At 37.7% G+C, this 17,038-nt stretch overlaps 1 protein-coding gene across 1 annotated transcript in view; it reads left to right on the top strand.

The window, feature by feature from the left end:
• SVEP1 (sushi, von Willebrand factor type A, EGF and pentraxin domain containing 1) overlaps window positions 1-17,038 on the top strand; it is a 181,643-nt gene that overhangs the window by 62,720 nt on the left and 101,885 nt on the right. The window contains exons 4-6 of the mRNA XM_059925285.1: window positions 1,733-1,891; window positions 2,721-2,900; window positions 11,294-11,473. Coding sequence (XP_059781268.1) covers window positions 1,733-1,891; window positions 2,721-2,900; window positions 11,294-11,473 — 519 coding nt within the window. The remainder of the gene's footprint in view (window positions 1-1,732; window positions 1,892-2,720; window positions 2,901-11,293; window positions 11,474-17,038) is intronic.

The following is a 17,038-nucleotide window of genomic DNA, read 5'->3' as shown; positions in this document are numbered from 1 at the left end:
TATATACATGGGAAAATGTTCTCTTCTGTTTTTAAATATAATCAAGAATGTTAGAAGCATGCTTTTTTTCTAAAAATTACATTATATTACGAGTCTTCTCTCTCAATAATGATTTCTTCTGTTTTTAGCATATTTTAGTGTTAAAACAAGGACTTTTGCATCCAGGAGACCTGGGTTTGAGACATAGAACCTGTAGTGGTAAAGAACATGGCCTCTGGATCCCAATTCTCTTGGTTCAAACCCCAGCTTTGTCACTTACTGTGTAACTTTGGCAAGTTAGTTAACCTCTTAGTGCCTTAGTTTTCTCATCTGTAAAATGAGATTAATAATATTTGTTACTTCATAGGTTCTTAAATGGATAAACAGATAATATTTATAAAATATGTAGAACAGTCCCTGGGACATAGTGAATGCTATGTAAATATCTGCTTTAAAATTCCAGCTCTAATCTTCATCTCAATTTTGTTGTAAACCTAAAAAAAAGTCTTTAAAAAAGATAAACAAGCCAGAGCTTGTCTACCTAGAAACAGGCCTTAAACAAATGACAATAGGAAGAAGAAAGGAGTGTACTACCATTTAAAAATATTTGACTTACTAATTGCAAACAAGATAAATGTGATTTTGAATTTCAGCATAAAAATGTAATAAACCAATGTTAAATGCTAAAAAAATCTCCTAGCGCTATCACCTGTTAACTGAGTAACTTTAGTCAAATCATCAAATTACTCTAAGCCTCCATTCTCTCTTTAAAATGGACACAATACTAATAAAAATAATGTACCTATTAATAAAAATATTAGTAATTATTAATACTACTTATTAATACTGTGAGGATTAAAGGAGATAATTTATATCAAATATCACCACATAAGTGCACATTACTTGGTTGCTACTATTTTTTTAAATAATCTAATGCATACTTGACTACACTACATTTATTTGGCTTTATTAAGCATTGCAAGTCTCTTTATTCCACAATTTCTCTGTTATTGAATTCTTAATTGTGAGTTACTTTACAGATGTGTAACTCCAGGGAGAGTAAATACAGATTCAAAGCTGCATTGTCAGTGCAGAGGGAAGATAAGAAGCAAGGTCAATCAGGTCCTGCTTTTCATCTTTTTTTTTTTTTTTTTCTTGAGCCTGGGAAAAGCAGGGTCTGTGATTCTTTTTTCTTCAAAAGGCTTATTTCCCGTCAGTAGGATCATTTCCCTCAAGCCCTTTACTTTCTCCTCACCCTTTGTCCAGTGCTTTGAACCGAAACAAGGGGCCCAGTGCTTTTTGCATATCTACAGTTATTCTCTTCTGCTGCGAGTGAGTGTTGGGGGACACAGTGGGGGAGGTGCAGCTGCACAGGTTGGGGGGGTTGATGGAATATGGGGTATACTGTCTTTAGCAAGATTTTTTTACGCATTGAGTATCATTGATTCCTTTTAGTCCCTTTACGTACATTGCTGTTTTGAATTTTCCCATAAATAAGCCCAGCCATATCATGCCATGATGTGTTGTGATTGTAACTAATTGTGGGACATCAAAGAGGCCACTTCATTACCTGCAAATAGCCAACTATATCACTCTTTTAAAAAAATCTTGGTTTCTCTCCTTGCTTGAATTATACGATTATTTCTATGAAAAGCTATTGTTTGGGATTTTCCCCCCTAATCAGTTTCCAAAATGTTGTTAACTGTCCATTGATGTACCCCACATAAAATGGGCTTCCCTGGCTTACCCACAGCTTGCCCATCCGGGACATACAAACCAGAAGGTTCACCAGGAGGAATCAGCACTTGCCTTCCATGTCCTGATGAAAATCACACTTCTCCACCTGGAAGTACTTCCCCTGAAGACTGTGTCTGCAAGGAGGGGTACCGGGCATCTGGCCAGACCTGCAAAGGTAAGGATCCCACCACTGGCAGAGAGGAAATATAAAAGCTGATCTCTTTTAGGGAAGTAATGCCGGTGTTTTCATCCAATTAATTGGGCATGGTCTTTAATATTCCTTCCTCTAATCTTATTTGGGGGGAATTCTTTGTTTTTATTATCTAGCATTCCTTATCACTGAACATATCCATATCTTGCTCCAGAGAAAGGAGATCTGAGACTCCACAAGTAATGTGACTATGAAAACAGCTTTAGTATCGGAAAAGATCTAAAATGAATCTAAGAGAGAGAAGTCACAAATTTAACAGCAAATTTGAATAACAAATGAGCTAGTTTGGGCTCTGGTGATGTTTAAGTCCATTTAAAGAAAATATTTTTATAAGTAAAGTACTTTGATATTATTCATATCAAAAATTAAAAATATTTAATTAGCCAAAGCTGTGGCTCTTGGGATTTGTGGCAGACGTGCTTTGCTGGACTTATTTGTTCTTTATTTTATGCCACTCTAACTGAGAAGGAAAATAGCTAATGACATATGAAGGTCAAGAACTAGAAAATTTCGTATCCACATAGATATCAAGATTTTAAAATTTCTAAGCTTAAACCATAATATTTAGTCTGTTTTTAAACTTAACTGGAAGCAAATACCTAATAAGCATGAGCCAGAAGTGTTCTTCTTCCAAATGTGCACTTATGAATTCATATGCAGTAAATGGGAATGCTGTTGATAATTTAGCTCTGTGTATACAATGTCCTCTTGACCAGAAAAGAAAAAGCGGGGGGAGGATGCTTTATGGACAGAGACTCACTTTGCTTTTTACTCTTATCCCTGTAAATGTTAGTTGTCCGCTGCCCTGCCCTGAAGCCTCCTGAAAATGGTTACTTTATCCAGAACACTTGCAACAGCCACTTCAATGCAGCCTGTGGGGTCCGATGTCACCCCGGGTTCGACCTCGTGGGAAGCAGCATCTTCCTGTGTCTGCCCGATGGTTCATGGTCCGGTTCTGAGAGCTCCTGCAGAGGTATGCAGACTGCCAGTTCACATTGTTTATTGATTGTCTTGCTCGACATCCTCAACTTAAACTCTAATGGACTAGTAGATTCTTTGTTTCTTTTGATTTCATAGACCATAGACCACAGAAAGAGAAAAAATTATAGGAGGTTTGAAGTCAGAACTGCTAAGTTCAGTTGACCACATCATCATAAACTATACCCTTTGTGTTTCTTTTATGAACAAGCAAAGGAAAAGCCTGCCTGGGAAAGAAATGGACAGGTTACCTTAAACCTCAGATTTCAAGCAACCAAGACAGGGTCCAGGGAAAGTTTGGGGATGATCAGTGTGCGGCTTTGATGTCTACTTTGATTGTAGGACTCCAAGGACCACACCAGTATCCTGTGACAAGAGTAGTTAGCCAATGTATACATCCCCAGCCTTCACTTTGAGTAGACAGCATGCCAATAGAAAGTGGGAGTTTGCTAAAGTGAGATCCCAAAGAGCCTCATCAGGCCAACAGAAAAGGGGGCAGTACCATAGGTAGAACCTGAGGCTCTCACATCAGATACAGAGAAACAACAAGCAAAATTGAGAGTACCTTAATTCACTTCCACTCTTGCCGTCCCCAAGACCTACTTTCCTACTTCTTACGACCACTGCATGGCCAGCTACCTGGGGTTTCACAAATTGGGTTGAAAGAGAAGGCTCTCTAAGAAGAGAGGGGAACAAGCCAAAGGACTTGAGAATCCCTGCCCATGAAGCTTCTGAATACAGTATTCCCCCCCCTCACCTCGGGTTGCCAGATGAAATACAGGACACCCGTTTAGATTCAAATTTTAGATAAACAACAAATAACTTTTTAGTACAATATAAGTAAGTCCCATACAAGATTAGAGACCTTCTTATACAAAAAATTATTTGTTGCTTTTCTGAAATTCAGATTTAACTGGATATCCTCATTTGTTTGTTTTTATGCTAAATCTGGCAACGTTACCCCCAACACATCCCCTAGGCGTCCTTTGGCAATACAGTTTGCTGAGGCTTTGACTGCTCCAAGACCCTGTATCACCCAGCTCACTGGAGTAGGGTAAGAAGTTCTGTCTTCTAGTCTTCTCTTGGCTCCCACACCCATAAGGGAAGCCAACCTACTCACAACTTCAAGGTCATTTGTGAACCCCAGGAGACAGTCACTGTTTGCATTCATCGGCTACCAATACTGAACTCATCTATGAATATGAATTTGCTTAAATCAGGTCCCAGTCCAGACCCTTATCTCTACTTACAAAAAGAGAAGGAATCAGCAAATTGAACAAAGGAGACCTGAAAGAAGAGGGGAGAAAAATGGAATCACTGAGATGCAAAGGCAATTACATTGGTAAAATAAGATTAGGATTCCAAGAAATGGGAGAAATCTGAGAGGAGAAAGATATCTTAGGGAGAAGAAAAAGGTTGCTGACACCATGAACAGACATAGTCAAAAGCCAGATTAATAAGTTAGAAAATCAACGCTAGAAATCCTTCTGAAAGTAGAGCAACATTTGAAAGATTAGAAAAAAGATGAAAGAATAAAATGACACGAGAATAGTCACAGGAAATAGACTCTTCACAGATTAGGAATCCAGCGAGAGAATGGAGTGGAGGAGAGGCACTAATAGAAGATCAAAGAATATAACCACAAGCTGAAATCTGGAAAATACACATGACTGAAATCTTTGATAGTCAACTTAAAATCACTTACTGAGTGCCAGAAAACAAATTATTGAAAACAGATCCATGTCTGGAAATAATCTTATTGAAACTTCTGAAAGCCCTGGAAAAATTAGAAAATGGGGCCTGTTTCACAGTTAGAAATAATATTACCTATAAAGGAAAGGGAATCAGACTTGCCTTGAGCCCATTATTAGCCATTCTAAATATTAGAAGATAAGAGTATGTTTCCTGAATTCTGAAAGAAAAGAATTAGACCCTAGGTTTCTAAACTCCGGCAAGCTATTGTTTATGTGGGAAAGCAAAGCAAAGACATTCTTAGTCATACAGTCTCAAATGGTAAAAAGCCTATTACTGGAAAGGTTGATCATGGGAACCTCTTAGAAATATTCCTGTAAAGTTACATAGTTATTAAGTTCTTTGTAAAACCTCTGCCCCTTCTTCCAAATACCTCATGGCGGAAGGTAGAAAACATGACATTTTAACTTTCCACTTACTGACCTTCCAAAGAAGAGTGAGAAAATCAGGCAGACAACCCCTTTAGGATAAGGTCTGGCCCCTGCCTCTTTAACTCTCTACAGTCTCCATCCTGAGCCTCGAACCCTACACTAAAGCCTTAAGAAATGGCCATGCCCTCTCAGGAAGCCATCCGTTTGCAAGTTGTTTCAACAGCCATGATTGTCCAGTCATTCCTTTGGTCCCTGTGTATAAGCCCTCCCTGTCGCTGACCTTCTCAGCTGGATTGAGATGACCCCTAACCTCTGTATGTGCATCCACAAACCTGTCCTGCCCTCATTCTAGCCCCTGTGCTTTGTGTGTCAGGGTCAGTCAGGGAAGCCCAGGAAATACACCATCTGTGCTATGGGATAAGGAACTTATTTTAAGAATCAGACTTTACACGATTTTGGAAGGAGCTGGGAAGTGGAAGGTCCAGGAGAGAAATTGGAGCATTGGAGGAGTTACTACCGGTTCAGTCTGAGAATGCAAGCCCACCCAGCTGCTGAAGTGGAACCACAAGGGAGAAGTGTGTTGGGAAGTCTAAGAGAAGCTTTATCTCTGTGTAACCATGCCCTGACGCTCTACAGCCAAGAACCCAGCAGTGAGCTTGGGGCCACTTTGGGTCAAACAGGGTCAGCAATTGGGATGTGGGGTGGAGGTGACCAAAGACAAGCTGGAACCTACTGTGCATGTCTGCATTTGTCCATCACTGATTCTGCCTGCAGTGATCACTGCCTCTCTTCCACCTTCCAAAATCAGGTTCTTCTTTTGATCAACCCTAAACTGGCCCACAATAAGGGGATTCTGACAGTGTTTCCCAGCTTAACCAACTTGTTACAATACAAACCACTGTACTTACTTTAATTAATTAACTTGTCGATCACCTCTGCTAGTCTGTGAGCTCATTATGAGCACAGAATGTATCTTCCCCCACCCCAGCTAATCCTTGGTTATATTTCTGGTAAATGATATGGATAAGTACATTGACAAATAGATACACTGACAGTCTGCTTGTGTCACTTCCCATTATGCAGTCCCATTTTTAAAAAGCAGGCTTGTTGTCTTTTATGCAATTTGCATTGATGTCCCCGTATAAGTAAAATAACTTTAATCAAAATAAGAGCGATGCTCCAGGATGTGAACTTTTCTAAGCTCCCTTGAATTTCACCTCCAAAAAACTACTCCCTAACTTACCAGTGAACAAAGTTGTCCTGAATGAAGGTACTAAGTCAGGCTCTTCCTCTGGCTCCTCATGAATTGTTTTGGTTACAGGCATACTTCGTTTTACTGAGCTTTGCTTTATTTTGCTTTGCTGACGTTGCAGTTTTTACAAATTGAAGGTTTGTATTGATAGCAACCCCACGTTGTCAGATGATGGTTAGCATTTTTCAGCAATAAACTATTTTTAAGTAATGGATGTATATTGGTTTTTAGAATAATTCTAATTTGCACACTTAATAGACTACAGTATAGTGTAAACATAACTTTTGTATGCACTGGGAAACCAAAAAAATCGTGGGACTTGCTTTACTGCAATAGTCACTGTATTTGGTGGTCTGGAACCGAGCCTGCAATATCTCTGAGGTCTGCCTGTACTTGAGGTATTCTTCTATGAAACATATACCATAATTCCTTAATTCAAAAACACTTTTTCCCCACATCTTAACATCCTAAAACTGAGATGTACCTCAACAACCATGGCGTTAAATCCTTTCACAGACATTATTGTTTCTTTATTCGCAGCTTATAAAATAACGTTGTGCCTTACAATTGGGGCGTCTGGGATTCGGTGAAATATGGCAGTTATGTGGGAATTCATTTCTGTTTCAGGAAGGGTAGTATGGAGAAAGTAGCGTTTTACAGATCTAATTTAAATCTAATTATAAAGACAGAGGATAAGTTTATTTTTTTCTTGAAAATCTTTCTAAAAGTGAGGCAGAAATGAAAGACCAGTGTAAAATATAAAACCTTTTACAAATTCCATGTTACATCCTAAATGTTTTGTAGTGTTAAATAATAACTAATAGGCTTGATTCTTATTCCTCCTATACATTCTTCATTAAAACACTTACACTCTGAATTTTATCTGAATTACACATTCCTTTCTAAACTAGTACGGATTCCTTTGTGGTTTCTCAATGATAACCGGCTAAACCACAACATGAAAGTAAAGTAAATTTTGTGATAGTATTTTTCCTGAGAAAAACGTTCAGGCAACAGTGAGAACCCTACATTTAACATCAGATTTATTTTATTTTCAGTATAGAAGCTGTCAAAATTGGGAGAGTGACAGAAGTGTAAATCTGAGAAAAAAATCTGAGTCTTCCCATTGAGAACCAGATCAAGTTCTCACATTGTCTGCTACCTAGTAGACCATTCTCTTGAAAGACTAAATTGCTGTTTTCTAAAAAGACTAAATAAATATTTAAGGATTGCTTTAACATGAATGTCAGTCAAAAGTTTATTGCAGAGTTGTTCAGCTTATTGAAATAAAAATATTTTTGAAGTTGAAACTCATAAATAAGCATGTTCCTGTCAAAAATGATAAAAATGGTCATTCTTGGTTGAAAAGGAGTATAAAATGTTTAAGAACTAAATAGGAATTATTACATATGCTTTGTTTTCCCTGAGGAGCAATGAAAGTTGATTAAAACCAACACTTGAGAAGCAATGTAATTTACATGTGTATGAAACACCAGCTCTAATTTACTATCAGTTCCCTTGAGAGATGCTGCAAGTTCATTTCGTCTGAAGTTGGAAAGCTGGAGTCATTTCAGCAGTTTATTGGATCAAAAGCGGTTGTTTAATATGGTTTTCTAGATTTTCTATATCTTGATCATAGTAATTTGTCTCATTCACTTTTAATCCTACCTGGCTCTTGGCATTGTGCTACGCCTGATGAGTGCCCTCAAGAAAAGTCAAAATATGGGAGGCAAAATATTTCTACACCCTTGATGGATACACTCAGTAAAGATTCTACTTACATGGTGGACACACTCAATAAAAATCAAAACATGGAAGGCAAAATAATTCTACTCATTTGTCATTAATAGTTGACTTTGGTCCAAACTATCCCAGTGATTGAAAGGCGAGGGCTTATGGTTTAACTTCTAATCTAATTCTTGAGTTTTCTCTAAGGAGTAATCAATCCTAAATGAATATTTCATGCACCCAATATTTATGTTCTGCCAACTAATATAATTTGAATGGGTTCCTTCAGAGTAGATTCTGTGAAACCGCGACTTCAGTTGAATATGCACTGAATATTTTACCCCAACTTCCTTTCCTATTATTTTAAAGTTAAGCTTTCATCATGAGTAACTGCATGCTTCATATGAAAAATTGGCAAATGCATAAAAGAAGGCAAAAGACATCTTACCCAGAGTCTCAACAAAGTTCTTGAGTCCCAAATGATTTTGTTCAAAAATATTTAGAGATTGCTCTGTTGTCTTGTGGCCTTTAGTGTTGCAGGAGTGTTATCTGAGAGAAAAGTGAGATTTGTTCTTTGGCAGGGGTTGTTTTTGCTTTTTGTACAATGCCTGATGCTTATTGGATTATATCTGTAAACTATTAAATTGAGTATCCACATTGAGTATCCACGCCCATCTGTTGGCATATTCAACAAGAATCCACTCTCTTGTGCTCTCCATATCTCTGTTTATGACCAGGATGTACGTGCCATCTGACTGAAAGGGTGCACGGCCATGGGTCTGTGCAGCCCCCCACCTCTCCCTTCCCTTCCCTGCACTCTCCTTTCCCCATCCTCTTCCATGTCTCCCCCTCCCCTCCTCTTCCTCTCTATCGCCTGCCTTTCTCCTCCCCTTCTCTTCCCTTTCTTCTCCCCTCTCCTTATTCTCCCCCTTTCTTTCCTCCTTTACTGTCCTTCCTCCTTCTCCTGATTTGAAATCCTGATTGGAGTGGGTCTAAGCTAGAACTGGAGAAAAAGAAGTGTAGAAAGAGCATAAACTCTTTAGAGATAATTTTACCTAAAGAAGAACACATAATAGATTGGAGGCTCCAGTAGGGTATAGAATTTGATGGAGTTGAAGCTCTTGAGGGAATAATCTAGGAAGATAGGAGGTCGTTGTTAGAGGAGGGTGCTTGGACTGGTGCTGGCAAGGTCTAGAGGATAAGGCAGTGGAGGGGAGGCTGAAATAAGGTGAAGGATGTGGTTACTGGTGAAGAAGAGGTGAGGAATATGACTCTGGGGTATTGGAATGATCATCTACATAGATCATGAAATCACCAGCTTGAGTGTGTGTGTGTGTGGGTGTGTGTGTGCGTGTGTGCGCATGTGCCAGAGAGAGAAAGAGAGAGAGAGAGAGAAATATAAAATCATTAAAGAATGAGAAGTGGCCAAAAGGTCAGCAGGCAACTGGGGAGCGGGGTGGGGGAGGGGGAAGGGATGTTCTTCCTCCCTCCAGGGAGCTGGAGGTGTTTAGGAAGAAGAAAGAGAATGATCTGGGAAGGCAATAAGAGCAGGTCCTGTCTATAAGAGACAATAAGATTTTTTACGAGGATGAGAAAGTAAGGAAAAGTTCATAAGAGAAGTTTAGGATAGGATGGGATTTATTGAGGACTGATCATGTATTCCAGAGGGCAGGTGCATGAGTTTGTGAGTTAGATTTGGATCAGAACTGTGTGGGGATGACCCTGGTAGATGAAGCGATTGTCATGAACAAGAATATAGGGCCTGACGGAATTGACTGAGCTGTACTCTAAGGCACTTTATGGGATTTGGGTGGGCTAGGCGGTGGTAGACTCTTGCCGGAACTCAGAGCACAGATGTCATTTGGGAGCCTGCAGGAGCAGTCCGAGTACCTTCTTGTAGATTCTCAGTTCTCTGGACAACCCATGGCACTTCTGCTGCTGGTGGTGCTGAGGCTGGCTGAGGCACAGGGCCCTTTCCAGCCTCCAGAGCTTAGTAAATACTCTTCTAGCTCCTTTTTCATGGTGGTTTCAAAGTCAATAGAGAAAGGAAGTATATCACCAGTTGTAACCTGGTCACTTCTCAGACCAGGGGAATGTGATCCGGGCTCACACGCTCTACCCCTGAGCAAGGTTGGAGCACACACAAATCCCATGAGCTGAAAGAGGCGAAAGAGCTTCCCCTGGAAAATTAACAAAGGGAAAATGAATGGATGCTGGGCAGAGGGAATTAGGGTTTGCATATACCTACTGGTATCAGTGACCCAAATAACTAGGTCATAAGCCAATTAAGGGTTTGTTTTTCTCTAACCTGAAAGGACAGAAGTAGGTAATCCAAAGCTGCTGTGATAGCTCACTGTCATCAGAGACCCAGGCTTCTTTTATTTTTTTGCTCTACCATCTTAGTGCATGAGACTTACCCTGTAATATGCTGGGGCCCTATCCTTCATGTCTGTATTTCAGGACAAAGAAGGAGGAAGAGGGGAAGGCAAAAAAGTACTCTCTCAACTGAGACAGTCCCCACTCTAAAGCTTTTCCAGAAGTCCCATACAACCTTAGCGTATATGTCACTGGCTCTCATTTGTTCTGATGGAGGTGGAGAATTGTTATCTTCTAGCTGTGCATGTTACTATGCTGAATAAAACTGGGAAGAGTGGTTATTGGGTGGGCAACTAGCAGTCTCTGCCACAGCAGCAAAAACAAACAAAACAATGATAATGCATAAGTCAATATTATCATCATGAGCTAGGATTTGCAGGAAGCGTCTGGGAAGAAAGGGGTGAAAAAGCTAAAAGGACCAGAATTGTGGCTAGAGTAGAATGCTGGAGTTCAAGATTGCAGAGGCTGAGCAGCTGTCAAGAGTCTGGGATCATTAAAAAGCCCAGGATATGCCCATGAGGTCTGAAAACTGAATTGAACCTGATCTCCGTCCTGGAAAAGACCCCTTCCTTTTGTTAGAACGTAGCCTGGAGAATCACAGCAAAGGCCCAGCTGAGGGCTGCAGGGACCTCCCTTTGTAAACCATTCCCAATCTCCAGCCATCATTGTCCATTTAGGGCCAGACTCCTTAAACAGCTTAAGTTTCGCACCTATAGGCAGAGGTGGAGCACAGCGATGTGGTTTAGGCCATGCATTTGATGAAACATAGGCTTTTAATTATCCCATTCTAACTCCAAATATAATGGTGTGTTATTCACTGTTTGTAATGTGTAGGCCTTATTAAATTTATAATTATTATCTTTGTCCTCATTGAGTAGAATATGATCTAATTGTTTTCATTTCACATAGTGAGAACATGCCCTCGTCTCCGCCAACCCAAACATGGCCGCCTCAGCTGTTCTACCGGGGAACTGTCCTATAGGACAGTGTGTTTGGTCACCTGTGATGAAGGGTACAGACTAGAAGGAAGTGCTAGGCTTACCTGCCAAGTAAACGCCCAGTGGGATGGGCTAGAACCCCGGTGTGTGGGTAAGTTCTTAGAAGGCATGGTGCCTTCGATGGGTCATTTCTCTTGCTCTCTGGTTTCTCCTGTTTTCTGTGAAGACCTAGAACTAAAAACCGACTCATTATGGGTATAAATACACGTCCATATGTATAGGTATATGGCGCTGTAGATACACGAACAAATATGTGGTTTTATTCCCCTCCACTGGTAAAACGACTTCTCACCACAATCCAGTTTTCCGAATCCCTAAAGTTTACAGCTTCCAATGGTAATGATTTTTGTTTTAATTGGGGCAAATTTGGATGGATTTCTTTAACAGCAAATGCTGTGCAATTCCCTCAATTTTTAAAACACAATTTACCTTTACCTTGTTGATGAAAGGACAAAATTATGAACCAGTGAATGTTAAGATGGGCCGTAAAATTCTTTCATCAGAAGATTTTCTGCCTTGTCCTTCACTAAGAGTTGTGACATCTCATGCCTGAAATTGGGTCCAGAATGAATAAACTCAGTAGCTCTTCCAGTTTGCTGCATCTTATACACTGCTGAAACATTAACAATGGTAATAACGATGATGATGAACTGATAATAACTACCATTAGTGAACCCTTACTATGTGTCAGATACAGTATACCTGGGAGTGCTAACAGGTATGTCATTAAATAACCAACTTCCAAAATAGGAAGAAGAACTATATGTAGGAAATAAATTGAGGTATTCCAGAATCCTAGATGGGAAAACTAGGTACTATAACTATCTCTATTCTTTATAAATTGATTTACAGGTTTATTCTAGTATAATCTAGTATTGGATCCAGGGCTGATAATAAGGGAGGGTGTCACCAGAAAGGATATTGGGCTTTACTGAGGGGTTCAATAACTGTCCTAGAGTTGACCCTCATGGTGCAGGCTCAGAAAACTTATAGGGGGGTTATTAAATATTTAAATAATAATTTAATAATAAAAATAACAAGTAAAGTTTATTAACAATGAGATACTTGTCATGACTACTGAAAGACATAGGCCTGACAGGCATTATATTTCCCTGGAGGCAGAAGCTACAAGGATTCCCAAACCACAAACAGACTTAGTTGGCATAAAACCAAAACAAAGGGAGCTAGCTTCTCCAGATAGTTCACAGAATTAAATGAAGATGATGGATCTATCCACCATAAAAAGGCTGCTTTGGCAATGGAACATTAAATCTCAATAAATCCCTTTAGTTGGAACGTTGTCTCCCAAGATTAGAATTTGTATCTAGATATTAATGGTTACTCCTGAGAATCATCTATTTCACTGGCTCCATGGATGAGCAGCTTTTCTTGTGAGGGACCCAGTCTTTTATTAAAAATGTAATACATTTAATAAGGTTACTCTGGAGTTATTCTTTAAAGAATTTAAATTTAATTATTAAGTTTAACTTAAAATTTTAAAATTCTTCAAACTTTAAGAATTCTCTTTAAAATTATTGTGCACATCTCTGTAACGATTTAAAGTATATGTCAATCTTGGTAGATTTGAAGTATAACCATCAAAAGGAAATTATATCCTTATTTACAATTTATTGGGGAGCAACTCACCGTAGCCCTCAAATTCTGACAATAACCATAATTACTATGAAATTTTCCACTTAAAAAATTGATAGACATGAATGGAAAGCGTATTGAAGAATAGTTGCAAAACAGGAAAATTTTGAACATGAGGTACACTGAGGGAGAACTTATTCTCGCCATCATAAGACAGATTATGAACCCACAGTGATTAAAATGGTACATTAATGGCACAAGGATGCACAGAACAATGGAAGCAAACATGGCTCAGAAACAAACATTATTTTTTGTAGAAGAATATAATATTCAATAAGGGAAATTATAGGGAAATCAATGGGGGAAAGAAGCTTATCTAAAAATTAGTCAGTTTTGACTCACCTCATTTTTAAAAATCTCTAAGTTAATTTAACTAATTAATTAAATGAGGCAAATTAAGCAGTGAAATGTAAGAAATAATATGGGGAAAATATGGATTTTAATGGAGAAGAACTTCATAAAAATAAAAAGGACAATAGATTTGAATACATAAAGATGTAAATTTCTGTACTTCAAATGAATTCTCTGCATTATTAAAATGCAAACAAGAAAAAGTTATTTGAAACACATAAAAAAAAGTCAATGTCCTTAACATTTTCTGACATATGAAACTAGACCAAAACACAAAAATGTGAAGACTCCAATACAAAGAGAGATAAAGGAAATGAATTAAATGAACAAAGGAGACGTTTTAAAAAATACAATTAAAAAATAAACAATGAAATTGAGAAAATTCTAGAACCAAAGTTATGAGATATGGGTTAAATTATACACTGATAAAATTTCACAGATATAAATATTTTCATTATTAAACAGGAAGAATGAAAATAACTAAACATTAAATTCAAAAGCTAGGAAAATAATGATTGTAAGAGAAGTTGAAAGAAGTACATAATAATAATAAAGGAAGATGAATTATAAAAGGAGATGGAATGCAGTAGAGTGGATAAGAGGAAAATCTTTGATTAAAGTAATAAAATAAATTTTAAAAAGAAGAAAGAAAAATGCAAAACTAGAATTTTTCCAGGAAGCTATCACAAAGGAATATATAAGGTCTGAGGTTTTTATTTTATTTTTTTAAAATATATTTATTATTTTTGGCTGCGCTGGGTCTTCGTTGCTGCGCACGGGCTTTCTCTAGTTGTGGCGAGAGGGGGCTACTCTTCATTGCTGTGCGTGGGCTTCTCATTGCTGTGGCTTCTCTTGTTGCGGAGCACGAGCTCTAGGCACGTGGGTTTCAGTAGCTGTGGCACGTGGGCTCAGTAGTTGTGGCTTACGGGCTCTAGAGCGCAGGCTCAGTAATTGTGGCGCACGGGCTTAGCTGCTCCGCAGCATGTGGGGTCTTCCTGGACCAGGGCTCGAACCCATGTCCCCTGCATTGGCAGGCGGATTCTTAACCACTGTGCCACCAGGGAAGTCCCAGAGGTCTGAGGTTTTTAGAAGAATAATAAGATACCATACAATACATTTATTATGCATGATTTTCTAAGAAAATGAAAATTATTAAATGAATCAAGGAAAAAAGTAGAAAAGCAAGTATATAGTTACCTATGGGTAATTTACAAAGAAATGGAAGTGTTATCAGAGTTTAATTACTCCTCCCCAAATGACTGAGGGATCAGTGAAACTCTTTCAAACTTTTAAAAAGCAGTAATTCTCATACCATGTAATTTGGCCCAATTAGTGGAAAGTTAATCAGTTCATACTATCAAACTATTATTATTCTATTGCCAACCTGACAACTTTTACCAAGAAAAAAAAAAAAAAAGATAGAAAACTACGACAGCAAATATACTAGCAATCCACATTCAAAAGAATGGTCTGCCAAAACGAGTAAAGGTTTATCCTAGGAATGTAAGGAGGGTTTAAAATTAGGTACTCTATCAACATAATAAATTACTTCATTATAAAAAAATAGGAAAAATTCATATGGTTGCTCAGTATAAGATAAAAGTGTTTTATTATCATTTAAAACACATTTTTGATAGAACTCTAAGAAACTCATTTTGATTACTGACATAATAAAAAATTCCATCTTAAATCTGCATCCACTTATGGAAACAATGTAGACAGTCTTACTAAATCTGGAAAAACAAAAGGATTCCAGAATCATCCGTATTATTTAGCATTGTTCTCTAAGCTTTAGCTCTTGTAATAAATCATAAGGTTAGAGCTTAAGAGGATTCAGAATCATCATTTGTAAACTACGTGTCTACCTCCAAAAAAGAATGAACCTACTAAAAGACTGAGAGTTCATTAAAGTCATAAGAATATCAAATAAACAACTCTTCTATATAAATGATAAACAGAATATATAGAGAAAAATCACATTCAAAAGTTCTATAGAAAATATAAAATATATAAGAATAACCTTAAACAGAAATGTGTGGAACCTGTGTTACACAAACTACAAAATTACTGAAAGACAAAAAGAACACCTTAATGTTTTTATAAAATTTTATCAAAATGTAAGTTCTCTCCAAATATATGTATATGTAAAATGCAGTGTCATCCAATAGCCCAAAAAGGTTGTTCTTTTTTGCCCCCTTTTTGGAGTTGGGGATTGACTCCAGGATTCATCTGGAAGAATGTGTAGGCAAAACTCACTGAAATAAGATTGAAAGGGAAGAGTAATAAAAGAGTAGTAAAAAGAAAGTAGCTCTACTGGGTTTTAAAATATATACTAAAACTGCAAAAATGAAGAGTGTGCAAGAATTGCCATCAGATCAATGGGACTGAATACATTCCAAAACTTACGAGTTTCACGTATTATTAGGGAAGCATCATAGCTCAGTTGAGAAGATAAGATTTATTCAACTGATAATATAGGAAAATTGGCTAGCTCCTTGGGAAAAACAAAATGAAATTTTCATATGTTTTTAATACACACCAGACACTGACATAAATTCTTCATAGTTTTAAAAATATAAATTAAAAATAAAACCATTAAAAGCTAGAAGAGAGTATAGTTAATATATGTAAGTGAATATTAACCCATCTTAGAATGTATTAGGCATAAAAGCAATGGGAAAAGATTTTCCATTAGATTAGAAAAGATTAGATTAGACTATATAAAAACTAAAGACATTCATTCAAAAGGTCATAAACAATAAGAAAGAGAATATTAACAGGGAATAAAATCTTCAACAGTTATGACAGCTAAAATAATAATTTTCTTAATTTATAAACAGCCATACCTAAATAAACGATTTAGAGTCCCATATAGTTGTTATATTTGAACCACAAATTTGGCTCTGATTTTCCTCTTGGTCAAAGCAAAATAGGAAGTCTGGGCAACCACGTGGTACATACTGTGCAAAAATAAAGAAACATGCCAATTTCTCAGGAAAATTTGCTTTTGCTGACAGAGAGGTTTGAAAGCAGTCATTTCAGGGAGGAGGCATGGTTGTGGAATATTTTAGGAGCACACAGGTTCTGCTACTTACCCATCGGGTAGCCTCAGGAAAGATAACTATGAGAGCTACTATTATGTTCCAGCACTCTTGTTTGTAAGTGGGAATAATAACAACAGCCCTTACTGCATATGTTTAAATGAGTCTATCCTTGTAAAGCACTTAGAATAATGCCTGGCATATCACATGGGAAATACAGACTAAAGACACCAGCAGTGCTCCCAGTAGAATCACTACTACAACAAACAAATGTATATATGGGGTCCTGTGTGTGTGTGTGACACACACACAGACACACACCCTGCATTAAGTCCTAGTCTGATTTTCCATTCTATCTCCAGTCTACCTAATTCTACCTAATTCATCTGCTGTTCTTCATCTGTGCTGAAAATAACATCATTAAGAGTCAAGGCCCTAATTATGACACAGTGATTCTAGGGAGAGTATAAAAACTATTCTCATTATGTGCTTGCTTAAAGATGGCACAAAAAAATTCATAAAATGGAGACTGATTGCTGAATTATCACTTATTCCATGAAAGATAGAATCTAATTCACTATTTTATACTTTGTAGCCATAATGTAATATTC

This window comes from Balaenoptera ricei, chromosome 6, assembly GCF_028023285.1.
Source record: "Balaenoptera ricei isolate mBalRic1 chromosome 6, mBalRic1.hap2, whole genome shotgun sequence".
NCBI classification, from domain to species: Eukaryota; Metazoa; Chordata; class Mammalia; order Artiodactyla; family Balaenopteridae; genus Balaenoptera; species Balaenoptera ricei.
Note: the sequence above shows the minus strand (reverse complement) of the source record. Positions and strands in the feature narration are given on the sequence as shown.